This window comes from Cnephaeus nilssonii (genome assembly GCF_951640355.1).
Source record: "Cnephaeus nilssonii genome assembly, chromosome: 3".
Lineage (NCBI taxonomy): Eukaryota > Metazoa > Chordata > Mammalia > Chiroptera > Vespertilionidae > Cnephaeus > Cnephaeus nilssonii.
In genome coordinates, this window is record NC_137074.1 from 64952636 (window position 1) to 64980517 (window position 27882).

The 27882-nt window shown below is 41.8% G+C and overlaps 2 protein-coding genes across 5 annotated transcripts in view; one reads left to right on the top strand and one right to left on the bottom strand.

Annotated features, from left to right (window-relative positions):
• SIDT1 (SID1 transmembrane family member 1) overlaps nucleotides 1–27882 on the bottom strand; it is a gene marked incomplete at its 5' end in the record, with an annotated part of 87620 nt that overhangs the window by 32911 nt on the left and 26827 nt on the right. For 2 of the 4 annotated variants that reach the window (XM_079766634.1, XM_079766635.1), the window contains 8 exons: nucleotides 1875–1968; nucleotides 2330–2401; nucleotides 3546–3633; nucleotides 6157–6240; nucleotides 7126–7227; nucleotides 10855–10900; nucleotides 20999–21169; nucleotides 22203–22324. In XM_079766634.1, the coding sequence (XP_079622760.1) occupies nucleotides 1875–1968; nucleotides 2330–2401; nucleotides 3546–3633; nucleotides 6157–6240; nucleotides 7126–7227; nucleotides 10855–10900; nucleotides 20999–21169; nucleotides 22203–22324 (779 nt within the window). The remainder of the gene's footprint in view (nucleotides 1–1874; nucleotides 1969–2329; nucleotides 2402–3545; nucleotides 3634–6156; nucleotides 6241–7125; nucleotides 7228–10854; nucleotides 10901–20998; nucleotides 21170–22202; nucleotides 22325–27882) is intronic. The other 2 variants (XM_079766636.1, XM_079766637.1) reach the window with 2 other exon arrangements.
• LOC307097222 (large ribosomal subunit protein eL43-like) lies at nucleotides 12409–15384 on the top strand (the record flags this gene model as incomplete). Its single annotated transcript, XM_079767239.1, has 2 exons — nucleotides 12409–12421; nucleotides 15031–15384. 2 exons carry the CDS (start codon nucleotides 12409–12411, stop codon nucleotides 15318–15320), a joined length of 303 nt encoding a protein of 100 aa, XP_079623365.1. The 3' UTR covers nucleotides 15321–15384.

Consider the following 27882-nt stretch of genomic DNA (forward strand, 5'->3'; position numbering starts at 1 on the left):
GTTTTTAACTTTTTATTTGAAAATAACTTCAAATTTATGGAGACCTTATTATAAGAATACAACAGTCACATACCATTTACCTAGATTCACTTATTGTTAGCATATTACTCCATTTGCTTTATCAGTCTGTCTCTCTTTCTGTGTATGTACAAATTGGTATATATATACTCATTTTTTTCTGAACCATTTGAAAGTAAGTTACATGTCATGAACTTTTAGGCTTAAATAGAATAAAGATATTCGCTTACATAATCACAGTATAGTTGTCAAATTCAGCAAATTTAACATTAATATTATACTCTTATCTAATCTACTGTCTGTATTAAAATTTTATCAGTTGACCTAGTAATGCCATTTATAGCTTATTTTTCTTCTAGTAATAGATCCAGTCTGAGATCAGGTATTGTCTTTAGTTGTCATATCTCCTTATTTTCCTTCAACCTGGAACTTTTTCATAGCCTTTCTTTGTCTTTTATGACAAATTTTAATAAAATGACTGTCATTTTTAGTTTAAATTTTCCTTGTGGTTATATTCAAAATATGCATGTCTGGCTGGAACACTGTATATGTGATGTTATGCTCTTCTCAGAGTGTCACATCTGGGGGCACATGATGTTTATCTTTTCCTCAGTCATATTAATTTTGATCACCTAGTCAATCGTTGTCTGATTTCTTCACTGTGTGGTTACTATTTTCCCCCTTACAACTACTAAGCACTTTGTGGGGATACCCTTAAAGGCCATGAAAATATCTTGATCCTCATCAGATTTTTCTCCTAGTTTTAGTATCCATTGATGATTCTTAACCTGATCTATGCAAAACAATGATTTTCCAATTCCAGCACTCTCTCCATATTTATGTCAGCTTTTGGCATTGTGCTGTAGACAAACGCCCTCCTTAACACTTCCAGTATTTGTTAATAACTCCTTTCCCTAATGTGTACCAGTTTTAGTAACTGTGGTGACTTTATTAGATGTATATCTGCAGGTATTTAGGTTGTTCCTTCCTCCCTTCCTTTCTTTATCAATATGGATTCATGAATTTCTATTTTTTACAATGATTTATAATTAATTATTCTCCTTAATTGTTTTGGTGCTGAGATTGTTCCAGATATGACCAGTGATAATCCCAGGGTTTTTGATATCAGTTTATTAACTGAAAAGCTTCATAAAGGTCACAAAAAGCAGTTATTTTTGAGTCAGAGATAGGCCTGCATCACTGAGATAACTGTATCACTGTCGGAGCCATGGGGTTTTTCTATAGATGGGAGCTTGCCCAATAATCTGAAAACTCTATGCTGGCTTTGTTTTCTTTACCCGTTCGAGAGGAGAAAGAACATTTGTTTAATATAAACCTCCCGTAGTTATTTCGCGGAGACCACAACTATGGAATTCTCAAGGTTCAGGCCTGCTGAGGAGGCAAGGAGAGATGAGCTCATTTTACTGGGAGCTCCAAACTCTCAGAAATGGCATTTCCTTAGTTAGGTCATAGACTAATTGTTTCCTTTTTTTCTCACTCTTAAGGGACATTTTGTTGGAAAATTGATGCTACAACAGTAAGAATGTAGTATCAAAGTATATTATTCCTGCTATTAATAACTAATTCCTGATAAAATTACTCCTGCTGAAATAACTAACACTTTACCAGCACTTATTCAATTCAGAACATTGACATAAACACTGCAGTTATATTATTCTAAGAAGTAAATTATTATCTCATTTTACAGATGAGGAAACTGAAATACGGAGAAGTTAAGTAACTTGCCCAAGGTCACACAATTGGTGGCTGAGTCAATATGGTTCTAAAGCCTAATGCTCCAGTTACTAAGCAGAGACAGGCAATGGGGTTAACATTTCTTGAAACTCTTGACCTACCGGATATAATGAACAAACGCAATCAGCAGGCATCCCACATAGAAGGAGAAGAAGATGAGGAAGCTGAGAAGAATGGATTTCACAAAAACGGATTCTGAGGAAAGAGAAACAACTTTAGTCAGGAGAAAAGAGGACCATGCATGGGACAGAACAGATTCAAAGGCCTGTCTTCATCATACTCATTCTTAAGTCTTGAGATGCCTCCATTTAAAGCAGCAAAGCTACTGAAGGTCACCCAGACATTATCCACAAACGGCTGCCTGTGTACAGCTTCATAATGAGTTCCCTTTCTTTTTGGAAGGGATTTAACAAATGCTCTGATTCTCTTTTCTATCTCTAAGGTAAACATTAGTTTTCTTATAATGTTTCTCTGGAAGGATGACGTTAGCATTGAATTATATGATGGACTGCCTGACATAGGAATCTGTCCACTGAACCCTAGAGCCAAATCTGACCTTTAATGGAAGGAACAATGGTCACTTTAAGGTTCTTTGTTCGTTGTAGATTCCAGGTCTGGTTCTTCTTTTCTGGTAAAAAAAGAACAAGGAAAAATGGATCAGATAGTAGGCTCTTCAACTCTCATCTGAACAGTTGTTCAAAAATGGTCCAAAATTAACTCTGGACCATTTTCTTTTAGCAAGAACTAGAGGAAAACCTAACTCCCAAACCTTCACATCATCTAATATACCTTCTGGTTAAACGTTCAAATTGGATGCAGTTGATAGCACTAATTGAGGCAAATGAGACTTCAGCCTCCCTGCTCAATGAAGAAGGCTTGACTCTTTACTTGATATCCAGGTGGCTCAACATGCCACAGACATGTGAAGAAAACAGCTACAAAAATAGGAAGCCACTGTGTATTTTGGCTTGTATTTTCTAGCCAGTGAGAACTTGTTTTTTCTTATATAGTCACCAAAGAGCATGTAGTTTAACGAAGAACATTAGACATTAGCAAAACTCTATAAAGCGATGTAATTAAGAGATTAAAGATTACAGGAACAAATTTCACCTAAATACCAAGGGAACCATGTTACACTCAACAATAAACATCTCTCTGTGTTGATCACATATCACATCAGCTGCTGGGGACTTGTGTTTTCCTACAACCTATTCCATTCCCAAGGTAGTTACTGAGTAACTGGATAACCATTTGCATTTGCCTCAGAGCTCACACAACCTCTGTCATTGTCATTGTCCCGCTTTGCTATCTTGCAAGGTTTAATTTTTGCAACCAAAATTGAGAACTCCATTTTCCTTGCACATCCTTATGGAAATGATTACTGCTGAATAAGTGGCTCCATTACTCTTGGCTACCAAACCAATCTTAGAAAATGGACCTTGGTCTGCTGTATACAAATCATTACTTTCTAGTAACAAATATTTGTTGAGTAAAGAGCCAACTCCATGTGGTCCGAGAGAGCACAAGATTTTGCAATGATACAATGCTCTAAGTGACCTTTTGTAGTATCACTAATACTTTTAGATTTATCATTTTCTTACCTTTATTTTATCCTCAAGTATCTCTCAGCTGCCTTATCAAGTCATGGCTGATGGCCCTCACTTACTGGGAACTAGAAATGGTCATAAAGGGCCAAAGTAAGCTTTTGACTTCCCTTCCATTCCCCTGGGTCAGGTTTTTACAAGTAGCCAAGTACTCTTACTATCTCTTACCCTGGATGAAGAAAGATCCTCCACAAGCATAATCTTCAGGCTTTATCACAAACACCACGAAGAACTGCTCACCTGGAAAATCCTTCTTCTGCATAAGACATAACAATCTTATGATATGTTCTTATGATAAGAAAGATAGGCACCACATAAATAATGTCAATAGCCTATGTTTAATAATTCTTACTTAATATTTTTAAAAAATTAATAAGTTTATTTTAAAATGAACTATATTAGATTTTTATTACTTTAAAATCCTATATAATAAAAGTGTAATATGCAAATAGACCAAACAGCGGAATGACCAATTGCTATGATGTGCACTGGTCAGTGGGCTCCCACAGGGGGAGCACCACTCAGCCAGAAGCAGGGCTCACAGCTGGCGAGCGCAGCAGTGGTGGCGGGAACCTCTCCTGCCTCCACTGCAGGAAGGTGGTAAGGAGCGAGGGGTCACGGACTGCGAGAACCTCCGACTGCGAGAGAGATGTCAGACTGCGGGTTTAGGCCCCATTCCCAAGGGCATTGGGCCTAAGCTGGCAGGCAGAAATCCCCCGAGGGGTCCCAGACTGCGAGAGGGTGCAGGCCAGGCTGAGGGACCACCCCTCCTCTACCCCCCAGTGCACGAATCTCAGGACTCTAGTCTAATGATAAATGACTTTCCTAAAAGTCATACAGTCAGCAGTTAAATAAATACCGTATTTCCCGGTGTATAAGACGACTGGGCGTCTAAGACGACCCCCAACTTTTCCAGTTAAAATATAGAGTTTGGGATATACCCGCCCAATAAGATGACACCCGGGCGTATAAGACAACCCCCGACTTTTGAGAAGATTTTCCTGGGTTAAAAAGTCGTCTTATATGCTGGAAAATATGGTAGTTTAGTTTAGGGAGGCAAAGACAAGCCAGGAAACCTGAGTTAGTCCTGGCTTTGACTTTCTCTAAGTTCGCTTCTTTGTGTCCCAGTTTCCTTATCCATGAATGAAGCATGGTTGGGAAGATGATTTTTTAAGGTCTATTCTATTTCTACAACTCTTTTCTCTTAACATCCCAAAATTTCTGATATCTTTGAGAAAATGGCCAAAGACAGAATCATGGGCCCAAAAGAAAAGTAACAATTTATTGCCAAACATACAATTACCATTGAAATAAAAATTTAATTACAAAAGTCGAAAAGGCAAACTGCTGCACAAATATGGTCCATATTCCTTTAAATGTTTTTAAAATTACATTTCTTGGGGTGACATTGGTTAATAGGACCACATAGGTTTCAAGTGTACATTTGTATGATACATGATCTGTATACTGCATTGTATGTCTGCCGGGGTTCTTTTCCCAGCCTTACAAAGGGTTCAGCATTCTGGAGAGAGGCGCTATGCGTAGATTCAAGAAGGAGTCCACGGACAAAAGATAATTTTGAAAGGCATTGGGGGTCAGAGGAGCTTCAGCTGAAGGAGCTAGGAGACTCTCCTTGTCTCAGGACCCCCTGCTTTTATTCACACGATTTATCCTAAGGCAAGGTGGAGATATACACTTCAAAGGGTAGGGTATCAAAGGATATACAGAAGCATTGTCAGTTTGGGGAATAGCCTACAGCTGTTCAGGTGTTTGGCCAATAGGAGGCAATAAAATGCCCTGAGCTGTCTGGCAGCAAACGATTATCCTATTCAGGTTTGGGGGAAGTTCTGTTCAGCCGTTCCAACAGGTAATTACATATGTGGCTCACCCTTGTTGAGCCGCCTAAGCTTCACCAACCTTTTGGTGAAACTCTTGTAATTATTACATGCTGGAATTGGTTCCCGGCTTATGTCTACCACCCAAAGTCAAATCATCTTCTGTCACCAAATATTTGTCTTCCTTTATCCCTCTATCACCCCATATTCCTTAAGGCTGTCCATTCTGCCCAGATGAAGTCCTCTTTTGCTTACTATTATTAATACAAATTCTTCTTCTTTTACATTTAACTGCTTTCAGTGGATGAGATAACTTTACCCTAAATTTGCATCACCCATTGAGTAGATTGAAATATTCTGCCTTTACTTTTCTTTCTAGGCAGCCTGTCAGATATACTAGTATGTCCCATTGCATTATGGGTTCCCAAGATTCCCCAGGGAACCTGGCAGTAGCATTGTCCAGCATCGCCCAAGCTTTGATTTCATGCACATCTTTCTTTCCTTCTCTCTTTCCTTCTCTCTCCTTCCTTCCTTCCTTCCTTCCTTCCTTCCTTCCTTCCTTCCTTCCTTCCTTCCTTCCTTCCTTCCTTCCTTTCTTTTTAAAATATATTTTTATTGATTTCAGAGGGAGAGGGAGAGAGAGATAGAAACATCAGTGATGAGAGAGAATCATTGATTGACTGCCTCCTGCACGCCCCACACTGGGGATCAAGCCTGCAACCTGGGCATGTGCCCTGACCTGGAATCAAACCGTGACCTCCTGGTTCATAGGTCAATGTTCAACCACTGAACCATGCCGGCCAGGCTCAATCTTTCTTTTTAAAACCAATTGGAAAGGGAAGAGATCCAAGGCACAGAGTGAATGGCATTCCTTTTGAATGCTGTTCCAGTAGGTAAACTGACACACTGTCATCAATAATAGTGACACAGAAGTGATGTCTCACCTGTAGTGTGATGGCAGCTTTCTTGGTCATGGACTGATAGACACCATTAAATTCCACATTGTGGTCAAGATCATACACTGGGCACTATAATGTACATGAGGGGTAAAAAGGAAATCATCACTAACATCGTATCATGTTATGCTGCACATACTGCACACACAGAGTGGGAGTTCCTTACTAAGCCATAAACCATAAAAGTTCCCCCCAGAACAGTCATGAGACAGTTTCCTAAAACTTGGTGCTTGTCCTCTAAAGTCTAGGTCTCTTTATATGAAAGAGAACTGAAAAGTTGTCCTAAGGTTTCTAATACCTTTTCACTTTTTAAATTAAAACCTGAAGAGATAGAAAGGGCCTAATGTTACAATAAAAATTTTTAAATTACATTTATTGAGGTAACAGTGGTTAATAACATTGCATAAATCTTAGGTGTACAACATTATTAACTCTATCTGTGTACTCTATTGCATGCTCACCATCAAAAGTCTAGTTCTTTCCTTTGCATATATTTCACCACCTTTACCCAAATCACTTTTTCCCCCACCCCCTTTCCCATTCCGTTGACTGTACCTATGAATTTGTTTTTGTTTTATTAGTTTGTTTGTTACTTTTTTGTTTCCTATTCCATATGTGAGTGAAATCATACAGTTTTTGTCATTTTAAAAACTTACAACAAGTGGTAGGTTTCTATTTTTCCTCCTGTAGTCCACAACTTTGTCTTCTTTGTACTTTGTCATGATCATCCCTCCCTCCCTGCCTCCTTTTTTTCCTTTTTTTTTATTTTGGTGAGGAGTCAACTATTTTCTGTTGCCTCAAACCAATGTCTGCATACATTGACTGCCCAAGATGCTGTTCTTAGTATTTAGCAGTTTTGCAGGAGATACACAGACATGTCCTCCACCCTTCTCTCTCATTTATCCTGAGACAATATAATGCTCCACACTGGAAGGTTGACAAGTTATTAAGACTCACCATGATATTCTGGACAGAGACAACAGAACATGGATAAGCCACTTTAGATACAACTTTAATGACAACTGAGTCCACATCTTCAGGAAATTTGTATAGAAAATACTGAGAATAAGAAAAAGAGAAACATGATTTGTTAACCTTAAATGTTTACAGTCATGAACTCAAACTATTTTCACATGAGAAGGATCATTTTCTCTATTAGGCACAAAATTCAGATGCACATCTCAGTAAACCTCCATGAATTCAGCCAGCCATTCATCTCACAAGTATTGAGCAATTTCTCTCTTTGGGGCTCTGTGCCAGAGATTAGGACTATATCAGTGAGTAAAAAAAAAAAAAAAAAAGAAAAAAAAAAGTAGCCATTTCATACAATATTGCTTGTCAAGGCACATGTCTGGGTTGTGGCTTGATCCCCAGGAGGCAGCCGATCAATGTTTCTCTCTCACAGATGTTGCTATCTCTTTATCCCTCTCCCTTCCTCTCAAATCAATAAAAACATTTTTTTTAAAGAAGATCCCTTAACTTTTGAATTAGGGATATGTGGGATGTAATATGAGACAATATTTACTTCCATATGTTCATTTTGAAATATGAGGCTCCACCTTGTAAAGCAGGTAAGCCTGTTCTTCAAGAATCTTAACCAGCTTTCTACAGGCAAGAATTAGCAATAAACCCACCCTTCTAGTTTTTTGCTAAAGAATTATTTTCTGGCTGGAATAAAGTGGGAGGACATTTAGATTCAAAGATAAAACTTTACATCTAGCCCCTGAAATATATATTCTCAAATTGGGGCAGGCTAAGATATCTCTAAAAGTATTTCTCACATATCATCAGAATCAGGAAACATAATAGAAAGAGGTTATACTGTTTACCTAATCCTATATAATAAAGAGGCAATATGCAAATTGACCATCACTCCAACACACAAGATGGCTGCCCCCATGTGGTCAAAGATGGCTGCCCCCATGTGAACACAAGATGGCCACCATAAGATGGCCAGCAGGGGAAGGCAGTTGTGGGTGATCAGGTCAGCAGGGGAGGGCAGTTGGGAGGCACCAGGCCTGCAAGGGAGGGCAGTTGGGAGAAAACAGGCCTGCAGGGGAGGGAAGTTAGGGGTGACCAAGCTGGCAGGGGAGGACAGTTGGGGGGGACCCAGGACTGCAGGGGAGGGAAGTTGGGGGGGACCAGGCCTGCAGGGGAGGACAGTTGGGGGAACCAGGCCTGCAAGGGAGAGCAGTTGGGAGTGACCAGGCCTTCAGGGGAGGGCAGTTAGAGGTGACCGGGCTGGCAGGGGAGGGAAGTTAGGGGCAATCAGGCCTGCAGGGGAGGGCAGTTAGGGGCAACCAGGCCTGCAGGGGAGGGCAGTTAGGGGCAACCAGGCTGGCAAGGGAGGGCAGTTAGGGGTGACTGGGCCAGCAGGGGAGGGCAGTTAGGGATGACCAGGCCAGCAGGGGAGGACAGTTAGGGGTGACCAGGCCATCTGGGGAGGGCAGTTAGGGGCAATTGGGCTGGCAGGGGAGCAGTTAGGCATCGATCAGGCTGGCAGGGGAGTGGTTAGGGGGTGATTAGGCTGGCTGGCAGGCAGAAGCAGTTAGGGGCAATCAGGCAGGCAGGCAGGCAGGCGAGCAGTTGGGAGCCAGCAGTCCTGGACTGTGAGAGGGATCCCAGATTGGAGACACTGCAGGCTGGGCTGAGGGACACCCTGTGCATGAATTTTGTGCACCGGGCCTCTAGTTAGATTATAAATCCCCTGAAAAAAATTATTAACTCTAACTTTTAAAGATGTTACTAATAATGAAGAAAGGGAACTTCTGCCCAATATGTATAAATATGGTAACTGGATGAGAAACTTGACATAAAATACGTGATTAAGGTTTTGAGGGAGCCAACCAAAACAAGCCCATATTTTAGGACTCTAATAAATCTGTCACTTTAAAGGAAAGGCAAAACATGTCAAAACTTAATTTTGCATTCCAACATCCTCTTTACTAACCTTATTTTGAGAACCAGAACAATAAGAATAGAATGTTTTTCAATAATCCAAGGCCTTCTCAAGATTAAGGACTGTCATTAACTCTGCTATTTGGAAATCTGTTCACACCTTGTAATAGATGGCAACACTCCTAAGAACCCACCTCATTTTGCACTTTAATTTTGAAGCTTGATTCAAATTCATATAATACAGGGCTCTTCCCAAGGTGAACCAAAAGGAAAACGCTAGGGAAACCAACCTTTGAAACTCAAGAGCATCACTAGGATTACTGTTAGCAATAATGAGCAACATATATTTGTTCTAAGTACATTTTATTCTAGTTTGGGGTTTATAGACAAACTACTTAGGCTTTAGTATTTACACACTCCTTTAAAAGAAAAGGAAGCCATAATATGTAATCATCACTGAATTTCAGTCCACAAACAAAGTGCATTACAGCATTCACTATATCATATTTACTATAACTCTGAACAGGACTATTAGACTATACTCATTCTGCAAGGTTTTTCCTCCCTTTCTAGCTATCTCCCATAGCACCTATCAACTAGTGCTTTCAAATATTTCATGAATTAACTAGCCAATAAATGTTGAGGGCAGTGGTTTGCGAGCCTGTAGACCTCTTCCATCACTGGGTGGCAGTATGTAGGCACTGTGGAGGCTGATAAATTTATCAAGTAATGTGTGGGAGTCAGCTCATACGGATTTGTGGAGCTGATTGTACACATCTCTCCCCAACTCTGTGTTCAATGACATCACATTGGCATCTTGAAGTTGACCATGATGAAGGTATTTATGCCACAGAAATGGGCAAATTCTACAAATCTGGGTTTCCCCTCCCCCTCTAAAAATTAGTTGCTAAATATTTATCATCATACAGTGGTTGTAATAGATTTACAATAGAGTCCATTTACTGTGTTAATCCCAGTTTTAATACATACAAGACAAAAATTAAGTAACCATTTATGACCAAAACTGTATTACAGCCTGCAGAAGATGTACAGTAAATATCAGCACATTCAATAAATTTGTTTTAAACTATTGCTTAAACTTTACTTCTTCAGAACCCATGAAAGAAAAAAATAAAGGTAGCTAGAAGTGTCACCAGAAAAGCAGTTTAAATAATGAAAATTTTCATGTATTTATTCTATATATGATTACAGTTTAATGGAGAGCACAACATAAATATCTAATTCTTATTATAATTTTTTCAGCATCCCTGTTCTCTCTTTACGTAGGAGAAACTAATTCATTCCATCCACAACACTGTAGAAATTAAAATCTGTTTTATTTTATTGTATCTCCAGGTGAATTAAGTATTTGTGTATCCGTTTAGTGTTGGCCTTCTACTTCTCTGCTCCCCCACCCCCATCCTGATTATAAGAGGTCCATGAGGGCAGAAGTTGCATCTTTCCCTTCTTCATCCTGCTCTTCCCATCACCAAGTACAGTCTAACATTGCTTGGTACATAGTAGGCACATAGTAGACCTGCTAAATGAAAGCTGAGCCAAGGAATATCTACAAATATCATGCCTCCCATTTCACATCAGTTCAGGAGATAAGATTAAATGTTGTGTCCAAAGTTCTAGTGACATGAATAACATTCCAAAAATACAAATACATCTTAAGCTGTGAAATATGAAGGACAATACCACATGCTGACTCCACCTGTTAACATAGTAACACTATGAGTAACACTAATAGTAGAATCATAACCTTGACACCCTTCACGTACGTACCTGAGGTTGAGAGGGGCTGGCAGTGAAGTGAAAGGCAACATTTGTCCTGAGAAATGTAAGTGGGAGAAGGGAAAATGAGAGAAAACATAATAAATTAGCAAGCAAAAGTTATTTATTTAAAAGAAAACCATCTTAAACCAGATGCAAGGAAAGCCTTATCCTTTGTGAAGGGAAGTTTGTTCTCATCAAACTTACAAAGTAAACTGCATGGAAATTTGCTAACTTCAACTCTCAGGAAAGACCAGATTGGGGAGGGAGTCAATTTTATGTCTTTAAATACCCATGAAGTCATACCTATACAAGTACGTACTTTGTTTACTTTTGCCTTTGGATTCTCTTAAGATTTTATAATCAAGCACAGGGTTTAGGTGCTAGAAGTGGGCTGAAAGAGAGAGGAAAAGAAGATTTGAGGTTCTTTTCAACAATGAAGATAACACCTCAAAATAATTTTGATGTAACCATGGCAAAAGATCATTTTTGCAAAAAATGTGGTGAATAGATAATCACCATTGGATCGTCTCTAGGAATAGGAGTATACTCTTTCTGCCCACAAATACTTCCCCAATTGTTTGCCACACTAGCTGAAATTCTCCTCCAAGATTTTGTCCTCTTTGGGTTAGGCACTGCCTTCAGGATCTCTTATACTATTGATGATATAATCTTAAGAGTATCCCAAAGGCAAAATTGTGGATGACAGGAAATAGCAAATAGCACCAAAATAATATAATGGAGTTATTTCCTCTCCAGGTAATAATTTACTGTGAATTATTGGATTAGGTTCTTTCATTCTTCTGTGAAGGACAGCAATGGTCCAGCGCAGAGGAAAGGAGAGGCTGAGGAGCATGCAGGTAGCACACCCTTGTGGCACAGAGTGCTGCCTGGAATGAACGTATGTGAAACAGTCCAAGAGGCTGGAAAACACAGACAAGTTCGGTCCTCGATACAGTTTTGTAGGGAGCTGCTTTAGCCTTTTATTCGTTCTGGGTTTTGCCTCATCTTTAGCCATGAAGATCACTCATACAAACCCACACCACACTCTCAGTGTCCGCACCGGGGGAATGGCATGCCCCTACCCCTCCAGTATGGCTTGCATTTCTGGGAATCTGAACCTGAACTTCTGGGAATTTTAACCTGAACTTCTTCTGAGGTCCCTCCCCAGATTCATAGCCTGGTGCTCTCTAAAGAGTCTTTCTCTCTACTCCTAATTTTCCTTTTATAAAAATTAAGTAGTTTCAAACAATTGTGTTAAAGATTCCTTTAGAAAGGGCATGCCAAAACATTTAAGCAAGAAATTTATAATTGGAGGTGTTGTTTAAAAGTCATAAAATTTGAGCACTGTTTATAAAGGTAATGACCAACAATTTAGGCTGTGGGCAGACTGGGCTCAGAATTTAGCAGTGGATGCCATTTTTATATATCCACACTCAACAGAAATAATCTTCAGTGTTGAGGATTAATTCTGCTGAAGTACAGTTGAGAGCTTGTGGCCTTAAGTCACCTAAAGAGCCACAAAGTCAGTGTCAAGTCCAGTTGTGTAGGTGCCCCTGAGACGCCATGGCCGGCTGGAGTGAGAACCCACCGTGCTGTGTGTGCTAGGCAGTGCCCTCTTAGTGTGGGGAGTGCCATCTGCTGTTACCAGGGCAACAGTTCTGTTCATTGCCAGGTCAGGGGAACAAAAAGGTCACTGATTTTCTTGGCTAGCAACACACATCATGAAATTTCCAGAAGGAACCAGTTTCCTTTGGCCAGAAATATGTTTTTATATTCCTCCCTAATCACTTGAATTCCAGTTGTAATGGAATATATGGATATCGATATACATTTTCTGAGGTGTTTTTCCCTTGTTATTTATATTTTCGTTACTAGTACAACACACACAAACATTCAACACATATTGTTTTCTTTAAGTTTGTCACACTTAAGTGCTCTCTTTCTCATGGAGTCAACAGTGTGTGCAAAATAAACATTGTGTCTACTACACATGGAAAGTTCTGCTTCCTTCCCCATAGGCTCTGACAGAGGGGCGGAAGATTTATTTATCAAGGGTCATTAACCAACAGAACAAAGTCAGTTGCAACTCAAATGCACCTTTAACTTTAGAAAGAGACGCATAAAAACTTCATTTTATTTGTTTTAAACCCAGGAAGTAAATGATTATTCAGAAAGTATAAGAAAAACTGAAAACTGACTTAGTTCTCTTGTTTTGGCTAGTTTGAGGAAGAGGGGAAGAGAAAAGGGACAGATGAAATCGAGAGATGGGCATGCAGATAAGACAGAAGAAGAGGGAGGCTCATGGGAAAGATCAAACAGAAGAGAAGGGAAAGGGGGATGGGAAGAGAGTAATCAAACAGAAGAGAAGGGAAAGGGGGATGGGAAGAAAGGGTAAAGTGGGAGAGAAGGACAAAAGCTAAGTGGTTTTTGAGGTAAGTACCAGAGAGGACTATGAAATTCACGGCATATTATCTACTTTATGATAGCAAGCCCCTGTCACAGATCAGGGAAGGCGTTCTAAACCCCTACTTCGTTGTTGAAGGAAATTATACCCTATTATTCACTTGGACTATGGACTTGAGAATGCCACTTCCTGTTATCTGCTTACTGCCATCTGTCATGAACTCCCTCTGCTTATCCAACCCTCCCCTACCGATGCTCCAGTCCACTGTAACCCTCCACCCCATCGCTCTAGTGTAAGTATAGACTTCGCACGTATGCGCTAAATCCTATACTTTCTTCCCTTCTCTGGGACTTTGCTTCTACAAAGTCCACTTTCATTTGCCTTTCTACCCTTTGGTTTATAAATATATTCTAGTCTCAACCATTTTCAAAATAAATAACAAACAAAAACAACCCAACAAATTTCCTTCCTTTTCCTTGTATTTCCCTTCTTTGATGTTATTCTATATCCTCCCTCTCCTTCACAAACCAGCTTCTTAAAAGAATGTTTTGCTTGCATCTTTCCTTCATTCTTTCCTCTTCCCACTGCTATCAGGATCCTTTTCTGCCTTAAAACACATCAAGACCCCTTTCTCACCGTTCCCCTGAAGTTGCCTTAGCTAAAGGTAACAGTCACCTCCTCATGGCTGAATCCAGTGACTTTACTTGTGGCATTTGACACTGACAACCACTCCTGGTCTTGAAACTTTCCCACCTGGGACTCTGTGGGCTTTCTTCCACACATTTGACTGTGCCTACTTAGCTTCTTCTGATAGTTCCTGTTTCTCAGACAATTCCTTAAATGAGAGTGTTATCCACAAGCCTGTTTTTGATCTCCTCATTTTCCTTAGCCACATACATTTTCATACACACACACACACACACACACACACACACACACACACACATATATATACTAGAGGCTCGGTGCATGACATTCGTGCACTGGGGGGTGGGGGGGGGGAGTCCCTCAGCCTGGCCTGCACCCTCTCGCAGTCCGGGACCCCTTGGTGGACATCCCCCGGAGGGGTCCTTAGCACTGCTGCAGAGGCGGGAGAGGCTCCCGCCACCACAGCTGTGCTCGCCAGCTGTGAGCCTGGCTTCTGGCTAGGGGACAGCTCCTGCATTGAGCGTCTGCCCCCTGGTGGTTCAGTGCATGTCATAGTGACCGGTCATTCCTCCGTTCGGTAGATTTGCATATTAGGGTTTTATTATATAGGATATTCAATTGACATAAAAAACAACCACATATATGTTCAGTTGCCACAAAAGCCACTAAAATGCTAGTATATCTCAAGTCTCCATGTCCAGCCAAGTCCAGAGCTATCTTCTGAGCTCCAGTCACAGAAGACTAACTGCCTGCTGGGCTCCACATGATCAAAATGGAATGTTCTGTCATTTCCCTGATCCTGTCCCACTACGTCTGTTTGCCAGTAAACCTCACCAGACTTTGAACATCATTGTTAGAGTCATCTTGAATTCCTCCCTTTTAGTTACTTCCCATTAGATTGATCACCAAGTAGTCCTGATTCTATCGCTGTAAAGTAACCCGGATGCACCTGCTCCCACCTAAAGCACTGTTTTTGCCGGACATGGCATTCAACAACAACAAAAATTTTGAAAAGTAATGTAAATCACTACTGTAGTCTATCCCAAAATATCAAAGTTGATTACATGACACAGAGCAAAATGGTCTAAGAACCTCTTCACTCATCTATTTCCTCAAAAAATCTACTTCTCGAGTTTGTGGCGACACGGCTAAACGCACCAAGAAGGTCAGAATCGTCAGTAAGTATGGGACCCATTATGGCGCCTCCCTCAGGAAAATGGTGAAGAAAATTGAAATCAGCCAGCACACCAAGTACACTTGCTCCTTCTGTGGCAAAATCCAGATGAAGAGGCGAGCTATGGGGATCTGGCACTGTGGTTCCTGCATGAAAACAGTCGCTGGTGGTGCCTGGACCTACAACCCCACTTCTGCCGTCACAGTAAAGTCAGCCAGCAGAAGACTGAAGGAATTGAAAGACCAATAGAAGCTCCACAGTTTGAAACACTGTGAGCCTATAATAAATGGGTTAATTTATATAACAACAACAACAACAACAAAAATATATACTTCTCACAGCATGGTAGCTTGGCTATCTCACTCAAAATTCTCTTTCAAAGCAAAGACCCAAGAGCCCTACATAGATCTTGAGGGTTGAAGGCTTCAAGTACTCATGTTGACTATATTTTTTATTCTGCAATATATATTTGTTGAATTTGTGAATTATCCCCAGGCATCTTACTGGACCCCTTTTTTCCCCTTTAAGATGTTGTTGCCATAATATATTCAGGCTCTTATCATTTTTATTTTCTCTATTCATTGTCCTATTTACCCTTACCCTCTCCTCTCGTGAGTTCACCTTCCACATTGACACTAAGATCATTTCTAAAATCCAATCTGTTCATGTTATTCTGGTGTTTAAAATCTTTTAGTGGTTTCCATAACCTGGAAGCTGAAGTCTAAACTCCCTAGTGCTTTTCACAGGATCTCAAACACCAAGGAGTGGGTACTGCCTGTTTGTCCAGTCCTATCTCCTGTAACTCCTCCTTAGGCATGGTGTGGACCAGCCTTTCTGAAGTGCTTCTACTCAGTCTGCTCTCTGTAACTCAGACCTCTCTCCTGAGCATCATGATGGTATATACCAACACTCTACTTCAAGTTTAACATGCACCAAAGTGAACTTATCATCTCTTCCTTCCCCCTTCAAAATCCTCATTTTCTCTTAGTGGTGCCACCATCTACAAGTTAGAAAGTCATCTTTGACTTTCCCAGTCCCTTTCCCATTCATATCCAATCAAGTATTGTCAATGTTACCTCCAAATTCTTCAGTTTATCTCCTTATAATTGACTAGAGGCCCAGTGCATGATTTAATCATGCACCTGGTACACCAGCGGGCTGGCTGTCCGCCGGTGCCCCAGGCCTTCCGAAAGCCTCTGGCGCTGCGGAGGCTTTCGAAAGGCCTTGCGCCGGAGCAGACAGCCGGCCAGGTCCCCCGCTTTGGCCTTTGATCGCGGGGGACCTGGCCGGCTGTCCGCCGGTGCCCCAGGCCTTCCGAAAGCCTCCGGCAGCCATGGTACAGACGCTGAGCTCGCGGCGCCACTGGCGCCGCGAGCTCAGCGTCCTGCTGGCCCAATCAGCTACCCCGGCCACCCTGAGTCCCGCCCCCTGCGCCTCCTGCTGGCCCAATCGTGGGCGTAGCGGAGTGATGGTAATTTACATATTACCATTTTATTATGTAGGATTTATATTGACCACCGCATCAGTGTTCTAATTTTTCTGCACCCAGTCTGTTCTCTTCAAATCCATTCTCCACACAACTATCACAATTTAGACAACTACCTAAATTTCTTAACACCCCTTCTAAGCTCCTCCCACTGCATGATTAGGTGCCTGCCTGCTCCTACAGCCTCCTTCTGTTCCACATCTGCAACTTCACATTAAGCAGCTCTCCAGGGCATTAGAGTAGGGAAAATGAGTGGTGGCAAAGCTGTGTATATGTGTGTGTGGAGGTGGGTGGGGGAGAGTTAGATGGCAGGGAGTAATGGTTTAAGGCAGAATTTTATTTTAAAGCTGGATTTAAATAAACGAGTGTTTCATGGACTTGAGAAGCATATTTAGGGCAACATAAAGTGTGAGGATAGTTTTAAACAGAAAGGAGAAATAGAATGTTATAGCGGGAAGAGCTCAGAACTAGAATCTATTATTGATTTTGTCTTTCCTAGCTGGGTGAGTTAGGACAAGTCACTTAACCTCTCTGGGCATCACTTTGCTCATCTGTACAAATGAAGTGAATAGATTAGATTCTCCAAAGTCCTTCCATTCTTAAAAATTATGGTTCCAGGAAAAAAAATAATCCTGGAATGTGTTTTATATACCTTCTACTCCACCAGTCAAAACATACGACAGAAACTGCAATGTTAGAAATTTTGAGTTAATTCTTTAGTATTTCTCTCAGTACCTACAGTCCAGATCTCACCACAACCCTCAGCTCTTGCCCTTTGCCATTATCTTCTGGTTTTCTGGGTCACCAGCAAGGTTTGTGTGGGATAATCCAGAGCCAGGGAAGAAGAGACTCCTATATCTCAGTTACCATCTCTTCCTAGGCTTATCTTATTCTTGTAAAAGCCCTAGTAACTGTGTGTATTTCAAAAGGCTTTGAACATCTGATTCCTGACGTCAAGTACCATTACAAGAGGTGGAAACAGAAAACAATATGAGGGAACAGATGTGCAGTTTTGCCAGCGTGCATATCATTCATTAGCACTTGCACAGAGTTGCCACCTTATGACTTCAGTTGCACAGAATTCAGTTCTCCAAAGGGTCTAATGAATCTCAGAGAAAACCAGCCCTAGGATTTCAGTACCCTGCCACCAGGTGACAGTGACAGGTCAAAGACACAGAAACCAATTAGTAAAGGCCAGGCTGAAAGCTGGAACCGCACTCTGTCCAAGTGATGTCCTCGCACCTCCTTCAAATGTATCACCATGAATTCTCATGTTGTTTAATATCATAAATAGATTTAATTATTAAAACAATCAAACATAAGCACAATTAGAAACTGCTTAAAGGTAGCGGTTCTCACTTCTAGCTGCACATTAGAGTCATCTAGGAAACTAAGAAACTATGTACTAATGCGCACACCTCCCTGCTGGAGACTTTGATTTAATTGATCTGGGTGGACCTTATCCACCAGAAAATCTTCTCCTGCCTTTTTTGGGGGTGGGGAGTGGGAGGCAGGTTGGTTCTTTGCTCTTGAATTACCATGTCATCTTTTCCTATGCCAAAATTAATGGAGGACTTGGAAAAATGCCATGACTATTTCTCCATCCTTCTAAACATTCATTCATCCGTCTGTCCATCTGTCTCTATGCATACACACCATCATGGGGTGTAGAGAAGACCAAGATAAACATTTGATTCTTATTAGTGCCTCTGTTGGCTTCAGACTTCTTTATAAATTGACTTCACAAATTTAAGGAGCACTTAAATTAGAACAGAATATTCTAATCAGAAAACAAGCTTCCAAAAAGTAGTACACACTATGTTTAAATATTCTGGATTTTAAAAAATTTATTGAAGGATAATATACATAGAAAAGTGCACAAGTCATAAGCATATATCTGAATGAACTCTCACCAGGCAAACATACCATGCACTTCCTCTTTCCTTGCTAAAGATAACACTCCCCTGACTTCTAAATTACAAAATAGTTTTGTCTGTTTTTACACTTTATATTAAAGGAATCACACAGTATGGATCCCTTTTGTCTGGCTTCTTTAGCTCAACATTGTGTTTGTGAGATTTCCCCCTGTTAAGTATACCAATAGTTTGTTCATTTTTATTGTTGTGTAGTATTCTAGTAAATGAATACCACAATCATATATCTAGGAGTTAGGTATATTACTAGGAGTGGAACTGCATTGTCAAACCTTTCAAATTATAGCAATTTTGTAGTTGTAGTGAAATCTTGTTATCATTTTAATTTGTATTGCTGATAGCTAGTGAGGTTGTGTTTTGGGACCATTTGAATAGCTTCTTTGATGAAGTATCTGTTAAAATCTTTTGCCTATTTTTTCCCTCAATGGGCTTGCCTGTCACTTTTATTTTTTAAAAAGGTATAAAAAATACTAGTCATTTCAAATAATTGACTTGTGGTTTGGTTCATTTTGGCCATTGTGGATTTGTTTTCTATTTCATTTTTTTGTGCTTTTATTTTATTACTTCCTTTTATTTTCTTTGAGTTTAATTTTCAATTCTTTTTTCAATTTTGTGAAATGGATATTAACACACTGGTTTTCAGCCATTCTTTTTTTCTAACATATACTTTTGAAGTTATACATTTTCCTCAAGCAGTGATTAGTTGTATCCCAGAAGTTTAAATCTGTCATATTTTCATTATTATTTGTTAAAAATATTTTCTAAATTTCATTATGATTTCTTCTTTGACTCATAAGTTATTTAGACATAGACTACTTAATTTCCAAACATTTGTGATTTTCTCTGCCATTTTGTGGTTTACTTCTATTTCAATTCCATATAAAGGATTTCAGTCCTTTGAAATTTATCAAGATATGCATTAGAACCTGGAAAATTTGGTAAATGTTGTACGTGTACTTGAAAAGGTTAGGTATTCTATCATTTTGGAATGCAGTTTTCTAAATGAATTGTTTAATTCAAATTTGGTAAGCATGTGTCTGCTCTTTTATATCAGGAGTTGGCAAACTTTTTCTTAAAGGACCAGAGAGTAAATATTCTAGGCTTGCAGGCCATAATGTCTTTGTCCCAACTACTCACAACTCCGCTTTGCCATTATAGCATAAAAGCAGCCATAGACAATATGTAAATGAATGGGTAGGACTGCATTCTAATAAAACTTTATTTACAAAACCAGTGTCCAGGCTGTGAGCCATAGCTTGCCAATGCCTGTTATATATATATATATATGTGTGTGTGTGTGTGTGTGTGTGTGTATACACACACACACACACACACACACACACACACACACACACACATATATATATCTCCTGTATAATAAGAGGCTAATATGCAAATCAACGGAACGGCGGAATGACCAGTTGCTATGATGTGCACTGACCACTAGGGGGCAGACACTCAATGCAGGAGCTGCTCCCTGGTGGTCAGTGTGCTCCCACAGGGGGAGCGCCACTTAGCCAGAAGCCGGGCTCACGGCTGGTGAGTGCAGCAGTGGTGGCGGGAGCCTCTCCTGCCTCCGCAGCAGCACTAAGCTGTCAGTCGGACATCCCCCCAGGGCTCCCAGACTGCGAGAGGGCGAGAGGGCGCAGGCCAGGCTGAGGGACCCTCCCACCCCACCGTGCACAAATTTTGTGCACCAGGCCTCTAGTATATATATAAAACACCGAGAGAGGAGAAGATGATTTGAGCCCTTACAAAGCCTTGAGCTCAGAGTAAGATAGAGCAGAAAAGTCCCTGAAGTTTCTGGCCTCATTAAGGAACAGCCTTAACCTTTCTGTTTAAATTTTCACACAGATTTGTATAATGTTTTACAAGGGTAACCTTGGGGCTAGAACAAATCCCTTGGGGGCAATGTCATTAACTGAATTTGTTATAATCCACCTCTAATATAAACAATTTGAGCTGTTGTATCACAACTAATTTTGTCATAAAGAATGAAAGTGCAAGCAGAAGGAGGAAATAGTCATTAGTTTTTGCACAAAGAACCAAGCCACATAACATATTATTTTCTAACTATGCACATTCCTAACCTGGGAGGAGAAAACTGGAATAGCAATAAGGATAGAAGAAAATTATTTAAGGTCTTTCTTAAAACAAAAACAAAACTTCCTTCAGGAGAGTAATACAAAATACCCGGCCACCAGTGACACCTGCTTGGACTGCAGACAGGACAGGGCTCTCACCCAGACGCTGAGAACAGACACCTAGGAGGTCAACCACCCTTCCTCTCTGCTCCAGTCTCTTACTGCCTCCCTATTGCACAGAACATATAAGGCCCTGCTGCCCATCGGTGAGCAGGAGAGGTCAGAAGGTGCTAAGGCAGTATGCCCAGTAGAAAATGTCCTTCTGGAGTGCTGATCTGTAAGGAAGGAAGCTGGGTTGAGCATGTACACGCACAGGAAGAACAGACGAGTGAACAGAGAAAGGCCCCAGGGAGTCCTGCTTACTGTAGCTGGAAGTGCTTGATCTTGGTAACCAGCAGTTTGTACTGGGCACCTAGGGGTGCCATGGATGCTATATCTACAAATATCAGTTGCTCCAGCGGTCCTGTTTCATTGGTTGCTTCTGAGGGACATAAGGTGCGGCTCACTTCCTGGTAGTTGTAGGTCCTCTGGTATCTGTAGCAGCCAATGGAGGGAAAGATCAGACAGAGAGAGAGAGAGAGAGAGAGAGAGAGAGAGAGAGAGACTCAATGAACAAGCTGGGAAAGAAGCTTATTGCGATTCACTTCTCTCCGAATTTGTTTTCAAGCCCTTATATTTTAAATGTCAGACTGGACCTACTGATAGTGATTTTAGAAGCAGTGTTTTTGGTGTAGGGCTCTGTGACATAGTAACAGGGATGTGAAGTCTGTTTAGTGCTGACCTGTTCACTTAGGCGGTGTCTACATTACACTAATCCATCCTCCTAATTCAAAGAGAAAAAATATCACATTGTAAAAGAGAAACTGTCCTGATAAAACATTCAGGCGACTCCATTTTTTTATTCTTCAAGCTTTTGCTAAATGGAACATAAAGTTCCAGAGTCCAAATCAGTATTTTAATTCTCAAATTCCTCCACCTTAAAAATCAATTTAACTCATACTCTATATCCATGTCTGAATGCCTTCTAGGTTTTTTTTCTTATAGTCCTATAATGCCTTGGTATTTTCCCTGTAAAAATATAAATTCCCTGAGGGCAGACACTTTGTTGGGATCTTTTTCCCACTGTTGTATCTCCAGCACCTATCACCTAGTCATGCTCAATGCATAATTATGGAATGAAGGTTGCAGACTCGGTGGGCATTTTGAAGAATGGAAGAAGTATCACTCATTTAGGTTGACTTCTGGGCCTGGCCCTGTCCTCAATGGGTGACTAACCAATCAAGAGCTACAGAACATTTTTTGATTCTGAATAGAATTACAATGGTAAAAGTTCTTCAAGGTGCTACAAATCTGGGCAGAGTTCTCATGTGAACTTCAAAGGGGATGGATATTGAGCAGAGCTGAACACGTAGGGTATGTACTACGACTAGCGTTTGCACTGAGCATGCATCACATGTCAACATTCCAAATGTCAGATTTCTCATTTCACTAGGGCAAAGACCAATTAAGATCTGGGCCATTGAAAGGAAGCGATGTCGTGAAGTTGTCTGGGAAAAGCCCCACTTACAGTCCTTGGAAGGGCAGCGGAACCTGCCAGGACAGCACCTCTTTCTGCTGACGCACCACGACCAGGACCGGGTAGTCGAGGTTCTCGGAAGAGCTGTTCACATGCACCCGCACGGCGTTGACCTGTGAGCAGGGCAGAGAGAGGTGATGTACATCCCACACACACAGACACACACAGGCACACACAAGCACACGCATCATCGCTGCCCCCTGAAGACCTGAAAACTTTAATATTTCACATTTACTTCTGACCATAGATAGTCCAAACGCCTCAGCTGTCTTTTCCTCACTCACATTGTAACCACAGGGGTCTTAACCTTGATTGCAGTTCTTATGTGAATTTCTTTTTTAAAGAACTAATGCCTGGGTCCAACCCCTCAACATTCTGATTTAAGTGGTTTTGGGTGAACCCAAATTATGGAGCCTTCCCATGGCAGGCTGAGGAGTTAGAAATGAGTTGCCAACACAAGATTTTGAGTATAAGCCCAGAACAGAAAAAGAAAACAAAGGTATTAATGTCCTTTACTTTTTATCTATACTAATAAAAGGGTAATATGCTAATTAGACTGGGAGACCTTCCGGACGTTCTTCTGGACAAAGCCATGGTGGCGGGGCCGAGGTAGAGGTGGTTAGAGGCCAAGAGGGGAGGGCAGTTGTGGGTGATCAGGCTGGTGGGGGCGCAGGGCCGTTGGGGTTAAGCAGACCAGCAGGGGGGCCAGTTGGGGGTGAGCAGGTCGTCAGTGGGGGTCAGTTGGAAGTGATCAGGATAGCGGGGGGGGGCAGTTTGGAGTGAGCAGGCCAGCAGGGGGGCAGTTGGGGGTGAGCAGGCTGGCACGGGGGGCAGTTGGGGGTGAGCAGCCTGGCGGGGGAGGGCAGTTGGGGGCGAGCAGGCCGGCAGGCAGAGTGGTTAGGGGCAATCAGGCAGGCAGGCAGGTGAGTGGTTAGGAGCCAGCAGTTCTGGATTGCAAGAGGGATGTCCAACTGCTGGTTTAGGCCCGATCCCAGTAAACTGGCAGTAGGACATCCTTCGAGGGGTCCCAGATTAGAGAGGGTGCAGGCCTGGCTGAGGAACACCCGCCCCCCCCCCACCCCCCGTGCACGAATTTTGTGCACCGGGCCACTAGTTTGAATATAAATGCTAAAGACAAATATATATATATATATATATATATATATATATATATATATATATATATAAATAAATATATATATATATATATATATATATATATATATATATATATATATATAATAGAGAAATATGCAAATTATCCATTACAGCATCATGTCACGACCAGATCAGCAGGCTGCGTCCCCACCCTTTGCTCAGGCAGGTGCAAGGCCTGGAGTAGGATAGGATATGATAGGAGGGGATAAGAAATGAGAGGGAGCCCTAACCGGTTTGGCTCAGTAGATAGAGCATCAGCCTGCGGACTGAAGGGTCCCGGGTTCGATTCCAGTCAAAGGCATGTATCTTGGTTGCGGGCACATCCCCAGTAGGGGTGTGCAGGAGGCAGCTAATTGATATTTCTAATTCTCTATCCCTCTCCCTTCCTCTCTGTAAAAAATCAATAAAATATATTAAAAAAAACAAAAAAGAAATGAGAGGGAGAGGAAGGCAGGCCTGCATGCAGACCGGCCGAGAGGAGAAACAGAAATAAATAAAGGGAACAAGAAAAAGACGCAGGAATGGAAAAGGGAAGGAAATGCAGGGCTGCACGTGGGAGGGGGTGGTGACCGCGGAGGGGGTTGCGGGAGGCGGGTGGTGGTCCCCAGCATGGGCTGTTGGCGGGGAGGCGCCCACGGGTCCGGGACGGAGTGGTGGACGGTCCAAGGCCTTCTGGGCGGAGGTGTTCCTGCTTTGCGGCAGCAGCAGTGCCCGGGCCGCACGGGCCTCAGCCACCCTCACTGGGCAGGCGTGCTGGGCAGGGAATGGGAGCAGGATGGCAGCGGGGAGGCCAGGGAAGGGGGGCGGTGAACACCTGGCCGGGGCTGAGCCCTGGGCTGGGGGTTAATGCGCCCCCCCACCTCCCACCACTGAACAGAAGCTTTAAGAAGGGAGGGAGGGAGGGAAGAACTTTATAAAGGAGTCAGTAGAAAGCAGAATTAAAGAAGGAAAGAGGATGTATGAGTGAACTGTAGGAGCTATAATGAAAACCAAGTATAGTTGTGTTCTGAGGACAGATTTTAAACGTAGGAGTCAGAAAAGAAAAAAAAAGATAAATGATAGTGAATAATTAGGCAGGTAGATAGATAGATATTAAAACAGTGGTAGTAAGTAGAGAAGAATGTATGGGAAAGGTAGGATGAGAGAGAAAGAGGGAGGGAAGAAAAATTTTAAAGGGGAGCCAGTAGAGCTTAAAAGGAGACTGGGAAGAAGGAAGAAATGGGGGAGGGAGGTCCGAGGGAGGAAGTGAAGAAAAAAATTAAGGTGGGAAGGAAGGAAAAGGGGAGGGAGGGAAAGGGTAAAGATAAAAGAAAGAAGGAATGTAGGGAGGGAGGGAGGGTAGGAGAAAGATGGGAAGAAGGATGACGGAACAGAAGTAGGAAATAAGGAGGAAAGAAAAGTTTACAAATGATGAGTCAGTAGGAAAAAGTGTTACATAAAGGAGAGAGAAAAATTGTGTGAGAGGGAGAAGCCAATGAGGAAGTCAAATACAATTGTGTGTGAAGGGGATAAGATTATAAAAAAAAAAGTTAATAAGGGCGACCAGGCCAGCAGGGGAGGGCAGTTAGGGATGACCAGGTCAGCAACGGAGGGCAGTTAGGGGCATCAGGCAGGCAGGCAGAGTGGTTAGGGCAGGCAGGCAGGTGAGTGGTTAGGATCCAGAGGTCCTGGATTGGAGAGGGTGCAGGTCGGGCTGAGGGAGCTGCACGCCCCCCTCTGCCCTGCCCGTGCACGAATTTCTTGCACCAGGACTCTAGTATATATATAAAGACTTATAAGAGCCTCAATTGTAGACAAGCTTTATTTTAACTTTGGAAAATCATTCTGTGCTTCAAACCAAATGTTGTTGTCATGCTTTATTAGAGTCTGGCAGATGGCCTGAGCTTCCCCCAGCAACAGATACCATACGGGCTGGGTTTTCTTCTCCTTGTCCTGCTCCAAAGGCATAAATCAATCCCAGACACAAACTGCTTTTTTGTATCAGCGGCTCTGTGGCTCCTTCCGGATACACATGTCAACCCAAGGACTTAACACTGTCATGGCTGTTTTAAGGACAGGAAATTGAAGTATGGTCCTAGACCTAGATGGTTTGGGCATTTTCCTTCAGGTTTTACAATACCATAGACAACATGGAAGGAGCAAAATAGAAGAAAGGCAAGGTAAAAAAAAAAAAAAAAGAAAATTTGATCTTTCACATGAGGTCCCCTCCCCCCATGTATTAAAGCCATAGTGTTCTCTTGAAAACTCATTTATTAGGGAAAATAAAATAAAATAAAATGAGGAAGTCCTGTAGTTAAACCTTGACGATCTATCACATGTTCAACATGGAAATTGAGAGAAACAGAATAGCATGGATATCGTATACTACTATTTGGTTCTCTTATATTCTTTTCCTGGGTTAAGCCACTTTGATGTTTTCATGTTAAAAAGTCCAAGAGTAATTTATTAATTTGATAATGCTTGCACATGACAGGAGCATTTTCTTGTGCCTACACTTTTCATGTTTCCATGGAAATTGTGCTGCAGCTGGTAATTGCCAAAACCCATCACCAGTGCAGGCCTCTTTCCTAAGCTCTGGATGTTCCACAGGCACCTCAAATGCAACCTGTCAGGAACCGATTTATCACTCCCTGCACCCCTAACTTTAATCTCTTCTGAATTCCTGTGCTTGGTGAATGGCCCCATCATGCAGCCATCTAAGCCTGAAACCTGAGAGTCATCCTCGATTCCCATTTCTTTAGCTTTCTCCAGTTCTGCAGGTCTTCTTTCATACTGTCCATGTCCGGACCCTCCCCTCCACTCCCAATGGCACAGTTCAGTCCTTGAACTATGAGCCTCCCGACAGCACCCTATTTAGCCTTCTTACTCCCAGGGGTACACTTCCTCAGATGCCAGTTTCATCTTGGCATTCTCCTGCTGAAAAAGCCTTCATTGGCTCTGGGAATTTTCAAATTTACCTTAAAGTAACAAGAATCTGTATCTATAAAAGGCTAAGCGACCATCACATCCAAAACAACCAAATGGATGACCGAACAGGCTGTGTGGGACAACCAGGCTGGCAAGAGGGTTAGTGAGGGGCGACCAAATGACTGAGCAGTAGGCTGCATGGGGCTACCAGGCCTGCAGGGGGGGGCAGTTGGGGGCGACCAGACTGGCAGGGTGGGGCAGTGAGGGACGATCAGGCTTGGGGGGGGGGCAGTTGGGAGCGACCAGGTCGGTTGGGTGGGGGGGCAGTTAGGGGTGACCAGGCCAGCAGGGGGGCAGTTAGGTGCAGTCAGGCAAGCAGACAGGTGAGCAGTTAGGAGCCAGTGGTCCCGGATTGTGAGAGGGATGTCTGACTGCGGGTGTAGGCCCGATCCTCTGGATCAGGCCTAAACCGGCAGTCAGACATCCCCTAAGGGGTCCCGGATTGGAGAGGGTGCAGGCTGGGCTGCACCGGGCCTCTAATAGTTTAATAAGTCTTCATGTACTTGTCACCTAGCTTTAATAATTACTAACAAATGTACCGTTTTGTTTCATTTAAAACCCCTTTTTCCCCCAAACAATCCTACGGGATTATTTTAAAGTAAATACCAAAGATTGGACTATTTCATCTGTAAATAGTTCAATCTTTATCTTTAAGAGATAAAGCTTCCTCTTTTTAACATAAACAGATTTCCATTATTGCACTGAATAAAATTAATACTTCTTTAAAATTATCCAATATCCTCACAGGGTTTGAATTTCTTCATTTGTTTAAAAAATTGTTTTTTAAAGTTTTTTTTAACTGGGTACAAATAAGACCCACATATTGCATTTGGTTAATATGTCTGCCCTTAAAGTCTCTTTTAATCTAAAGGTGCCCTGACCTCCTTTGGGGGGAGTAGGGTGGGGCATTTATTTGTTAAAGAAAGCTGCTCATAAAGCAGCAGAACAAATCTGAAGTAACCACATTCTAGATTTTGTTGATTGTACCCTGTAGTGTCTGTCACTGAACAGACTCCTTTATCTCGTATATTTCCTGTAAACTGGCAGTGAGAGCTAGAAGCTGGAGTGAATGCCAATAGCCGAATGTCTTAATCTTTTCCTTGGAGGACGATTTTTTACCACTCCACTGAGGCCTATATTATAGTTTCATTTTTTTGTAGGGAAAAGTTCAATGGAACCAGATTTAACCTTTTGCACTCGGATGTCGAGATTAAAATTACTCTTTGAATGTATCAATAATTTGAAATATAAAAAAAATCCAAATAAATAAGTTTGTATGAAAAGAAACTCCAGTTTTTTATTCTACTGCCACGCTTTGTAAAATCTGGGGTATTTAAAAAATTAAATCCCGAGTAGAATAAAGGAATCGAGAAAAAAGCGAGTGCAAAGGGTTAAGGTTTTCTAACACTGTCCTTGAGGAGCTCATGACCTAGTCAGAGAGACACATGGCATTATGCAGTGTGAAAAATGATTTCAATTTTATCTTTTTTCATGTGGCCCTTCAGTTAAACCAACACCACTTATTAACAAGTCCATCCTTTCTGCA